Source organism: Prinia subflava, chromosome 1, assembly GCF_021018805.1.
Source record: "Prinia subflava isolate CZ2003 ecotype Zambia chromosome 1, Cam_Psub_1.2, whole genome shotgun sequence".
Lineage (NCBI taxonomy): Eukaryota > Metazoa > Chordata > Aves > Passeriformes > Cisticolidae > Prinia > Prinia subflava.
Window position 1 is genome coordinate 139,142,556 of NC_086247.1, and position 13,064 is coordinate 139,155,619.

Here is a 13,064-nt window from a genome sequence, read left to right on the forward strand (position 1 = left end):
AAGGGTTTGCCTGTTCAGAGAGGATGCTGGGTGACTGTGCTGAGCTGATACTCATGTATCAAATCTAGCAGTGATATAACAGGGGCAGAAAACTTGAAAGGCAAAAAGGTGAATGATGAGAGACTTGGGGCTTCATTATAATGCCTTTTCTTTTACTGAAGACTCCTGTTGCCAAACACTGAAGGTTCAATCGATTTGCAGACTTAGCAGTGATTAAAGTTCTACCATCTATTCTCCATGGAAAAGTACTGCTATGGCATTACAGCAGAGAAAGGAGCGTTGCGAAGAGATGCTGCACAGAGGACTGAACAATGGTTTCAAGTTAACTTCATCCCTGCACCTCTCCCTTGCCTCAGGGAAAACTTCTCAGTTCCCCTCAAAACAGAAAGATCTAATGTTTTCTTTTGGTTCAAAAGTTGTTCCCAATTATACTGCAGTTTCATGAGAGTAGCTGAGCAGCAAGACCACTCTACCATGAATTTTATCTGAAAGCAGTTATTCATGCTCAGATCCTGCATGCACTGGGGATTTTTGTTGAGTTTTTCTGAAAGCTTTGTTACTCTCTGCTCAGTTTACTTTCCTTTTTCTGTCTTAATTTTTTCAGCCTGGTCTTTTTCAAAATCACTGCCACATTTCAGGGACTCTGAAAAGATATTGAGTAACAAATTCCTAAATTTTCTTTCGAGTGAGAATGAATCCTAAAAAACTTCATGAGCTAGAAAGCTTTAAAACAGAGAATGCTTCCCTATGCCTCACATCAACCGTATCTCCTAGAACAAAACCTTATTCAGTGCTGAGTAAACAATAATGTACTTCCCCTCTTAAATCTAACCTGTTGATTTATCATCTTCCTTTCCTTGGACACAACTGCAAAAGCAGAATTATTTTTCATAGCTGACAGTGGGAATGCAGAGCCCAGGAGTCAGAGAGCCCCAGAGACCTGACAGTCTTCTTGAACTGTCTGAAAAACACCTGAAAAATGCAGTTCATCTGAACACTGCAGAGAGAAGGCAGAAAAAACGATGAGCCTAATTGGTTCTGACTATCAAAGTCAGATCTCAAGTCTTCTCTAGAGATCCATACTAGAGCAACCACTATTAGTGTACCCAGATCCCTTTTAAAAGGCTTAATTTGATCAAATGCTACAATAATTCAAAAATATGACACTGTTAGGAGATCTGCATATGATACTAGAAAGCAAAAACCATCAAATGTTTGTCACTGACACCAAATGAATCGTTTGGAAGATGGCTGCATCAGCAGGAGCCAAAGGGAGCAGTCTGGCATACAATGAAGCTTCAGTATAGAGAATTTGCTGAGCACTAACTCAAACCCAGATCCTATTTATTATGCACAAAGTGAACACAAGACAAGAGTTCAAAAGATAAAGAGTTCTTACCATGAAGGTGTGGGAACAATTTATTACCAAGTGATGGATGAAATGTGTTTGGTGTCAGCAAACCCTCCATGCTGCACATGATGCTGTGTTCAGACTCAAACCCTTGGCTGCAGTGAGGAGCTGCTGTTGTGCAGCATTTCCAGACTGGCCAGGCCTCACCCAGGGCTCCCATCACACGTGAGGTGATGGTACAGAAGGTACAGAAACTGCAGCAGACTTTCCCTGTGTCCTCTGCCTGCATGTGGAGCTTTCAAAAGGATCATCTAAGGCCTGCGGGTTTCTCATTTTTTTCAATCTCTCACCTTACATAAGCACTTCATTTATCAGAGAGAAAGGGGAAAAATCCATTCTGTGTTGAAATAGACTGCCACCTGCATTGCTTCCTAATGTAAGCAAATTCCAGTGGAAAGGTTTATCACCAGACTTTTCTGCTGGACCAGTAAATCACTCTCTGAAATATCATTTCAGCCTTACAAGTGGTGTTAACCAACAGGAGTGGAACATTTTATAAAAAGAGATTCCAACAATGCAACAATTAATCAAATTTCTTCAAAGAACTCGCATGAACTCTGTGTATTTCAGGGTTCAGATCAGCCATAGATACATTAGCAATACATTAATAACACTGTTACTACATTTTAATAAAAATAATTAGAATATATCATCTAGTGTGTCACTAACACACAAACTAGAAGCATTCCAGAGACTTAATCCTTTTATAAATTTGTGTGTGATTGTGTGTGCATACCTGTAAAAAGACACTGGAAATGCTGCTCTTCAAAGACATGGGACAATTAACCTGTGCAGACATTGCAGTTGTCTCCTGGAGTACTGATATCCCATCCATTTATCAGCCCAGCTGTCTCACAAGGCAAAAATAAAGTGGTGCTTTCAGTTTAACAGGCTGCAATCAACCCAAGAGCCAGGGCTGGGCTCTGCTGTACTGGGCCTGGGAGTCTAAAAAGTGGATTAGGAGAGTAGCACGTAAAACAGAATAAACCCCCAAAATTCTACCCTGGAAAACTTTGTCTCCAAATATTCATAGACGAGAATAAAAGTAAGTGAGCTTTCAAACTGTCTATACCATTTCTCTATTTTATAGTTCACTGCAATTTCCTTTAATTACCTTGCAATTTAAATCGGTTGAATCCTAGAGCCGGTTACCCTTAAAAAATGTCTTCTTGCAAACTTTGATTAGCTCCAAAGAAAAGAGAGCAGATGACTTTAAGTGGCACAAAGGTGGATTTATTGGCAAGTGTGTCAGGTTTGCACTTAGCAAGGAATTGGCAGATAGCAGAATATGGCTGGACAGGATTCAAATTCCAAGGACTTGGAGCTGAAAAAGGATTTATTTGAATAGCAAAGTATAGGAGTGTATTTGCTGCAGTTAAAATTATTAAAAGCTTTTAACTAAAAACATGAAGAAATTAAACTTCCAGTGAAAGGCAAGCAACTGCATTGCTTCAAAGGTATTGTCACGGGGATATTTATTGCTTTCCTCCCTCACTGTGTCACTTACTGCTCCTAGCATTAGGAAGGTATATTGATCTCCTTGATCAGGTGTATGTTCAAAAGCCAGATTAAACCTGAACCTGCACAAAATTACTGAGCACTCAGGAAATAAAATGCTTTATTTTTGTTTTAAATCAACTGTAGAAAAAAAAGTGGTCTATTCACTGTAAGTAAAAAGGAGAGCCTGCAGTCCCAGAAAAAGCAGAGTCAAAGGAGTGTGAGCTGCTTCAAATGGACAGACAAGAGACTTGGCCACAGTCTGGAGCAACAAAACCAGGTAGTTGTGCTGAGAGAAGTTCACACTACTGAAGGACTGCTAGCTGAAAGTAGAACTTTATTTGGGGTTGTGGCAATTTTTTTTTTGGCTCCAATGTCACATTTTCTTCAAAAAAGTAAAAAAAAAAATAGCTTGTGACAGTGTCTGAAGTGTCAGCTGACACACTGAAGCCTTGTCTACACTCGTGACCCTCACACTGGCTGGCAATGGACCAGTGGGAACTGCAACAGAAGTGGCTTCCAAAAAGCAAAAACCACTGCTCTGCTCCTTGGCTGGTGCAAAGCCCTGCTTTGGGCAGGAGGCTGGCCTCCAGCATCCCCTGCAACCTGCTTTCCTCAAACATTCTGCAAAGGAGTGTGCACAGCTACTCAGTTCCAAGCTTTTGGATAATGAAAAGGGAGAGGGAGAGGAGAGGGGAGGAGAGGGGAGGAGAGGGAGAAGGGGAGAGATCTCAGTCACAGTGTCTCTGAACTGCTTTATGCCATCATATCTGGGTGAGACACTTCTATGGAGCTTCTCTGATTCCATTATTTAATTCTAACCAGGTGACAGGACATTTGAGTCTTTCACAATGACACATAAATACCCCAAATCACATTCATGCTTTTTCTTACAGCAACACTTCACTTGTTTTACCCTACTACTTATGAGTGTTGCATCTGTAGGAAACTCAGCCATTTTCCTACCTTTTTAAGCACAGATGCAGCTTATGATCTTGTTTTTACAGGCTAAACCTAAAAGATGCTTGCCTCAGAAAGCTGAATGACCACTTTTCACATCTGGCAGCAGCTGGTCTCAGCAGCCAGCATGTGGCTCACCTAACTACCAGCATGCAACTGAGACACCAAAAGAAGACGACATTGGCAAAGGAATCTGTGCCATTTGGAAAAGCTCATGCCTAAGGAAGCTGAGGGTGCTTCAGAGACTGAGGTACCTCACGTGGAAGCAGAATCTGGAATGATGTAACAGAAGAGGTGGAAGGGAGAAGTTTAAGACACCAGGACAGTTCCATCAAAGGCCAGTCATGCTGAAGCCTGAACTTACATGCAAAACATTGTGCCAGCCTCCATCATCACTACTTCCCTCACATATTTCTTTCCCTTTCCTCCACTGAAATCTGCTCTAACGCCCCTAGAAAGTGCTTGAGTATCTTCATGGCTTCAATCACAATCTGGACTGGTACAATAGCAGAAATATTTAGCAGAAAAATTCAAGCCAAAGAGGCATGTACGTTTTTTAATTCCTATTTCCCATGGCCAATCTAAGTAACTCTAGATAAGAACAAAATGCTTGTATGCATCAGTGGAACACCTGTCATCTGTAAACATCACCTACAGTGGTGTAAGTGTGCAGAGTGAGCCTCATAGGGAACACTTTGCTCATGTATCTCTTTCCAATTTAATTTGCTTCTTCCTGATTTCATCTGTCATTCTAGATTAAAATGGGAGGTTTCTGCAAAGTAACTTCAGAATTATGTTTCTGGGCTTGTCAGCAGCAGAAATCATAATTTATCCCATCATTTCTAATGCTTACACAGGAAAGTCAATAAAATTTTAAAAAATATGAAAGGGAGAAAGCTTCCTTTGTACTCAACAGCATCAGCAGTATCATATTTTACAACACCTCTGGTACTACTATGTCCAAAAATTGCCTAACAAAGCACAAGTAGAGAAGTATGTTATTGTCATTTTTCATGATTCCTTGAAGGTTTGTCAATAAGGTATTAGAAATACACCCAAGTCTGAAAACCAAGTTAGTTTTACACTTGAATTTCTAGTTTCTATTTAGGAACTGCAGAATGATCAGCCTCATGAAGTCATACACTGAACCCCAAACCTTGCATGTTTCCCCACATTGTGCATATATATATATATATGTATATATATATGTATATACAAATATACGTATCTCTAATGCCACCAAGACTCTTTTGAGCCCATGGAATGTGTCCACTTGTTTAGAACAAAGGAGATTTTTTTTTTACTGAAACTTGCTTGCAGACTCAGGTCTTCTTCAGTATTCTTCACCAAGAAAACTCAGGGCAATTTAATAAAAAGTGGAGAAAATCCTGCAATGTGACAGATCAGCTATAAAAGTGCACACTGAAATGAGGACAACCTTTAAGCCAGAATTTTCTTCATGAGACCAGATATTTTCTGTGTCATACTCAGCATGCAGAGATTTTCATTTTTCACAGCTCTATGGAATTTGACAAGTAAACCTACTACAGTTAATAGCATTTTAATCTTTATGCATAACGATCACAACCCTACATTGCTCAGGTTTGATAATAGTAACTGACAGCTGAATTGGAAGTATACATTTCGTTCCAAAATACATGCATGTGTAGGTGGATGTGTTGTAGAAATACAATGTACTACACGGCTGAGCCCAGATAAGCTGGTGATCCTCAACCATCAGCATCATCTGCACGAAGTTAGGGCAGAAATCTGCTCCTTTAAATACCTGTTCATCCTTCTTATGACACTTTCTTTAAAGAGCTCAGTGAGTAGTAGATAAAATAAGTATCTAATGAGGTATGACAGAAACTCTGATTGAGCTAAAAAGCAGCAAACTGAATTCTAATAAATAAATGACGCAAAACATTTACTGCCAGCAACTATGTCAAGTTAGACATAGGAAACTGTAGCTCTGCAGCTGGAGAAGGGCAATACTCTGCAAGCCAGAAAAGTGATGGAACTCCTCCAGCTTTGATTATTTATGGTGTGATGATGAAGGAACAACTTTCCATGTGAGGAACAGCTCTAAAGTTGAAGCTGAAAGAGAGAATTAATGAAAAATCAGAGGGGAACAAAACTACAGCTACAAAAACAATAACATTCGTTTCAACAATTTAAAAATATAATTTGTGTGCAAAACCAGATGTTAACTTGTCCAGCTTCAAGGCAAACAGCAAATTGTATTTGTAACAACCCTTCTGCTGAATAGCAAACACACACTACTAAATGTTGCAGTACATAAGGCTCACTTCAGACCTCCAAATCTTATCAAAATGAACACAAATGCCAAACACATTTTAAACAAAGGACACATCTGTATTTAATGCACAGCTATTTTCAAAAATCCCAACCTTTCATAATCTACTGAAATTGTAATAGCCTGAAATATAAGAATGCTTTCAGACTTGGAAAAAAAAAAGACTTCTAATTTTAAACATTTATGAGGACACTGAGAAGTGGCTTAAAACCATGCTTTAAAACATGTTTTCAGGCTTTAAACTGCTGAAAGCTGAGACTCCTTTACCCATTTGGCCTGCAGAAAGGGAGAGAAGTACAAAAATATGATGAAAAGACTGCACATGAAAATTTCTATTAAAGAAAGTGCAACTGACTCCCTCATTCCAGCCCCTACCTCCCATCATGACTGCACCTCCCCCTTCAGGGAAAGTGCACCTCTTGCCTGATGACCAGCCCCAAACAACTCATCTACATCACTGGCTCTGATGCACCACTGTTTTTAACAAATAATTTTTTGAAAATAATTTTAAAGGCTACTCTGCCATTGCTGCTGCTGCCTCCTGTTCCTGAACAGGAGGGACTCTGTCTCAGCACTGAATTTGTGTCAGCTCATTTTAAACTATATCTTGGGATGGGTGATTTAATGTTCATTCTAAAAAAAAATCATGATCAAACCTTTTAAATGGTTTTTCCAAACTCATAAAATGCATGCTTTATGTTGAGAATGAACTTCCCTTTGATACAGTGTAACTATGGGAAGGAAGGATTGTTCTCACATTTCTGTTTCATGGAAAACACCCTGCTGTTTGATTTTTAAGGTTAAAGGATTAAGTTGCAGGGGTAAAAAATGCTGCTAAATGCAACACTACTAAGTAAAATACAACCTCAGTCTGATATAAAACTCTGACTTTAAAAATAGCTATCCTGTCCAAATATGCCAGTGAAAATAAATATGAATATATTGTAAGTATGAAAAGATGAATGTGTCAAGAATAAGAACAAGTACTACTTTTAAGGTAATTCAGCATTAAAAAAACCCATTATACGAAAGCAAAGAAACAGCCACAAATCAGAATTTATAGCAACAAATAGTAGGAAGGAAGTTTTGAAAATCCATGGGAATTCTTCTACCTTACCAGGCACCTGTACAGCTCTATGGGCATCTTCTTTTTATCTTTTGTTATTCCTGATTCCTACCTTACAGTTCAACTTAGGGCAAAGCACCATACAACAAAAAATCGCATTCAAAACTATTAGGTCATCAAAATTGCCTTTACTGTTTAAAAACAAAACACATACACAAAATACTGCAACAGCTTGTGCAATCCCACTCAGAAAGCCCAACATTTTTAGACCACTTCTCATTTTTCATCACCACAATTTTTGCAAAACAGTGAGAAGCAACCAAGACCATTTTTAGGAATGACTCTTTTATCATTGCAATGCCTCAATTACAGCAGACCACAAGAAGGAATGAATAGAGTAGTACTGTAGGCACAGTACTGCTGTATTTTTCAGCTTGCTCTCTGACATGCTCTGACTTCTGTTGGAGAGTGATGTGGTGATTTCTTAGACTTGCCTCCATTATTGCTCCCAAAATAATTCAGAGGAACATAAGGCTTTAAGCAGTTTAAACACCAATTTCAAATTGGATTTAATGGTTTCAATAACCTTTTCATCAAAACCAAGTTCCAGAACTCTACTCCTTTACAGCCTGACAGGACCTGCCCCCTTGGTGATGTGCTGGGCTCCATCTTAATAGGTGGCAACTCATCTTCAACCCAAAAAGCTACAGGCAAATAAATACATGGAGAGTTTTTACTTCTAAAATACAAAGACCTTTGCTGTTACCAGGACAGAACTGAACACCAAAAACACCTGCAAGCAATGCACTGAAATGAAGAAAACAAGAATTAGAAATTCTTCAATTATAGACTATAAAGCTCTTGAGTGCTGGCTGCATGTACACACATTTAAATGATCAAGAGAATTGCATGGAAATATGCATTTACCACAAAATCTGGACGCATAGTTGGGACCAGACTTCCAGTCAGGTTTGTAATTTCATTTAAGACTGAGTTTACTTCATATTAATTGGCTTATTTCTGTGTGTACAGTTTAGTTTAACTCACAAATATATTTCCTTGAGGTTAACCATTAGAATTGAGTATTTGCTGTTATAAAGTTCCTGAAGGATTTTAAGTACAAGGATTTATAACCAGGTTCCATATACCCATCTGGAATGATACGGAATAAACACATTTCTAGTCACCAAAATAAGGGTTAGTATGGTTAAAAAAAAATCCCCAACAAACCCAACTAACAAACCTGTGAAGTGATACATCTGTTGAATTAGTTTAGCAAGAGAGTGAAAAAAACATTTGGTAAGGTAGTTAATGTTTTTCACAGCATTGTAGAGTTGAGCTTCATTATTCACCATTATCAGAAAGTTCAATAATTCCTTGTTTTGATACCAATGTAAAAATCGTCAATAAAGTGGAAGGGTCTTCACAATTATGATGACTCTGCCAATGACTACAAAGATCTTCTTTTCTTCCAAAAATCTGTTTGCACAAAATGCAGTTATAGCCTGCTTTAGACCAAAATTCTACTTTTCTCCTTGGTGTACCAAACTCCACATTTTGCACCTTGGAGGCTTCATTACTTCCTGACTGAGTTAGTTCACTTTTAGGTAAAATATTGACATTATTTTGATGGTGCAAGTATATCTGTCTCTTAGGTTTTGGAATAGCATACAGCTCCTCCTCACGGGCACTGCACTTTGCTAAACGTTTTCTCTCATTGTGCTGTTTCCACACGTGGGTTGTATGTTTGACCAGTTCCCCCTTTGTTCCTCTGTTTCCATGCAAAACCCCTTCCTTCACTCTTCCCTGAATCTCTTCTCCATGACAGCACAGTAAGTGAAACTTCATTTCACCAAAGGACTCTGCAATAAACTGGCATCGACCACATTTGACCTGTAATTTCACTTCTCCTGGGTTATGGAATAGGTCCTCAAAATTGCAGTTATTTCCCCTGTTAAAAAAAAAAAAGAAATACAAACTATTTAAGTATTAGCCATGCAGAGAAGAGGGATGGTGATTTCTGTCCTTACGAGTTCCAAGAGATGACAGTCATGAAACAATTTTAATTAAAAATGGGCATTATTTCAACAGTATCTAATTAATTCAGAAGAGGGGGAAAAAAAAGAAACCAAATAAATAATAGTAAGGCTGTTAAGGAAAAAACTAAAATCAAATGACACTTCTGAGTTTAAGAATTGCCTCCAAAATTAGCTTTGGTAGAAATAGCCTTTTAACAACACCAGCCTTTAATAAAAGGCTGATAACTTTTGTTAAAGTTCCTGATTCAGTGAGGCGAATCCAAATACTTCTAGTGCTGTGCTAGAAATGTGAAAATGACTATTACCTGTAATGCATAAGTAAGAGAAACCTACTTGTTTACAGTGAGTGATCTGGGTCAATTTGAGCCAAAACCACCTCCCTTTCCAAGATCGAAACTATGAAACTATGGAATTTCAAAATTTCTTGCCTTTTCTTTTTTTCACAAGTGGGTAACATGGTTTAGAAAAGTTTAAATACCTAACTGGCAATTGGACAGCCCCTCTCCCTGACTGAGAATAGCTCTGCAGTATAAAGGATACACAGGCAGTCCCTGGTTAAGACAATCAAAACAAGATCTCCTCAGACATCTTCTTATAACATCTACAAGAAGGACCTCGTAATACTGTGAATTTATACTTATTAGACAGATTACCCAACAAAACAGCTAAACTGAATGATTCACTGTATGACAGCAGTAAGACTGACAGAGAAGTACTGATGTTTCTTAGTCTCAAGACCGTGAAAGTTTCGGACTGATAGTCCAGAGTGTGGAGATATGAAAAGTAAAAGAAGTAAAATGGAACTGCAGTGTTGCAGTGAGGAGTTACATTGAAGGCCTGATTTTAATTCTGTGAAAATAACCACAAGAAACCAAGTGACTCACATATGGCAGTATATCAGGTGTTATTAGAATATATGCAAAATTATTCTGGATATTCAAGTGTCAATAATAATTTATAGTTAATAAATCAGCTAAAATACACTGGTTGGTCTAATGGATTGACTGGATTCAAATGGAATATTTAAACCACTAGGGAGAAAAAAGCACGAATTTTTATAATGATGATGTTTATAAATTTCCACTGACGACTTGAAATCCCACTTTCATTAGCATTTAATTAGTGAAAACTCTCACCTCTCTGTAGCTTCTTCTGCCTCTTTCATGTTCCTGTCTCTCTTCTTTAAAGTATCTTGTGTCTGTTGCTCGCTAGTGGAGGGCTCTGTGCTGATAACAACCCTGTGGACTTCTCTGAGGTGGCCAAAGTACACTTTCGCATGGCCAAAAACTTTAGCACAGAATTCACAGCACACCAGCTTTTTGGGTTTGCCTTCGTTGTGATGAAGCTTCATATGGGTGCTCAGCCTCCCAGAATAGATGTATGTCTTCCTGCAGATCCTGCAGCTGTAGGGCCGCCTGCTCGTGTGCGTGTTCATGTGGTCCTGGAGATGGTGCTTGAACTGGAACGCACGGTTACAAACATGACACCTGTGCAGCAGCTTAGGGACAGCTGAACACCCATTTCTACTTGGATCACTCGATTTAGCTGATGTAGCATCACTGTGCTTGGAACTTAAGCATGCATTGGCAAGTGAACCATTTAAAAATGGTTCATGAGACGTCTCTGCAACTGCTGCAGGAGCCAGCGGTGTGAGCCCCTGCACAACTACCACTGGTTTTGGTCTGATACTGCGGTATTTTTTCACTGGTTCTGCTTTATTGTCTTCAGGTGTCTGAATCTCAACCTTTGCCCTCTCTCTTCCTTCTCGAAACTTATTAATGATGCACTTCCTTCGCTTGACCTGAAAAGCCAATAAATCTTCTGGGGCTCTTTTTTTCCTGCCTCTTCTTTTAAAGGTTGCACTGTTCATTTTTTTAAGACTGTCAACATCATCCACATTGCTGGATGGAGAGAAGGTATTTTCTTGGATGGTTTGTTTGGGGACTTGTGTAAATGACACACCTAATTGCTTATCAAAGGCTTTAGTTTTCATCAAAGATGGTATCTTTTCACATTCAGATTTTAGTGAATGACCAGGTATGTCCATACCATTAGTATTCTGCTTAGATTTACAGAACACTGAGTTTTTCATTCTCAAGTAAGGCAAAATAGGAAGTTTTCCTTTTGGTGCTGATGGAGTCATCTGAATTGTACTGCCAAAAACCGCTGGTGGCAAGACAGCAACAGGATTTGTAGAATTTGTGGGTTTTTCCTTTAGTTTCTCAGATGTCAGGAGTGACTCTCTTGTGGTTTCCGATGCTGTCTTCACAGAGTGTAGATTTAGTTTCATGGGATTAGTTGTACTTGCTAGCTTGGATAGAGAGTTTTCAACTACAGATGGTCCAGAAATATTATTGCTAGCAATTTCAGTTTTGCTCATTAAAAGAGATCCAGATTCCACACAGTTGCTTTTATTTACTAATGTGGCAGCTCCAATTTCAGCTGAGTCACAGTCTGCTATCAACCCTTGTTCAGCTGAATCTGAGCTAGAATGGGCTTCAGGAGAGTCCTCAGGTAGAGCAGTCATGGGGGAAGTCTGTGATGAGATCAGTGCTTTGGTAGGAATCTTGTTATGTGCACTTAAACCAGAGATTTGTACCAGTTTTTTGTCACTCAGCAGTTTATTTCTTACAGATTGGTACCTGGGGATGGGCACCTTTAGGTTTTCAGAGGGGGCCACAGTTGACTGCTGAACTTGCTGTGTTAGGGCAGGTGCAACACAGGGCACAGCCAACAGGGAAAACATGCCCTCGTGAGCAGCCACCTGCATGACAGCGTAGTTCTGAGCTGGCACCACCAGGGGCTTAGAACCTGAAGCTGAAATTGGTGTCACCGGCTCAGGCAAAGATGACTGAAGGCAAGAAACTACTCCAGGTGTTAAAATTTTTGGTACCATTTTTGGAGCAATGGTCCTAAACTGACTTTTCTTCTGAAAACTTTGTATTATATCCGGAGGGGATTTCTGTTTATCTGTAAGAATAACATAGCAAAGATGTAAAAGATACATAACATAGCAAAGATGTAAAAGATACATAACATAGCAAAGATGTAAAAGATACATAGTGTTTTTCAAAAATTACTCTCTCAAAAATAAAACTTACAAATGATATTATGACACACAAGCTTATTAAAAATATTTAGGCACTTAAATGACTACCAAATTAGATCTAGAATTGCAAGAGTTTCATAGACAAAAACACTGTCTGAAGCAACATGCTTGAACACAGATTTGCAAAACAACTCCTCTTAATCGAATCTTAATTGGATGTTTCATTCTAGGTTAGGAACTAGATGGAATTTCAGATACAAATACACACATAAGCCTTTAGAGCCCTGGAAAAGCTGCAAGAGCATGCTGGCAATATTCTGCTGGAAAAACAGACAGGATTTAAGTTCCACAACACAGAACTTCTCTGAGCACCAGCTCTGATCATGTATCTCAAACAGAATCATGCCATCTTTCAGACATTCTCTACTATTTAGAATTTGTGGGTTTTATCAGTACAGACTAAAGTTTGCCTGATGACGTCTTAGAAAAATTACTGCTACAAAACACAAATAATGTATAATAAAATCAAAGAGGCCCTGAAAAAATACATGAATATGAACTACTGTTAAATACTCAATCACAAAATTTACTCAGGTACCACTAATGCACAATAGAACTACTGTAGTAAAACACTTATACATTTTCTTGATAGATGCAATTTATCAAGGTTATATAACAATTTCTTCCTGTTTCTATTTGTGTTCATAAGTCGCAAATTCTTCTTT

General features: G+C 38.7%; 1 protein-coding gene across 12 annotated transcripts in view; it reads right to left on the reverse strand.

The window, feature by feature from the left end:
- Window positions 1–7,419: 7,419 nt before the first annotated feature.
- Window positions 7,420–13,064, reverse strand: part of ZNF438 (zinc finger protein 438) — a 52,326-nt gene continuing 46,681 nt past the window's right edge. For all 12 annotated transcript variants that reach the window (XM_063414690.1, XM_063414680.1, XM_063414651.1 and 9 more), the window contains 2 exons: window positions 10,427–12,260; window positions 7,420–9,202 (listed from right to left, as the gene is read on the reverse strand). In XM_063414690.1, coding sequence (XP_063270760.1) covers window positions 8,596–9,202; window positions 10,427–12,260 — 2,441 coding nt within the window. In that variant the 3' untranslated portion in view covers window positions 7,420–8,595. The remainder of the gene's footprint in view (window positions 9,203–10,426; window positions 12,261–13,064) is intronic.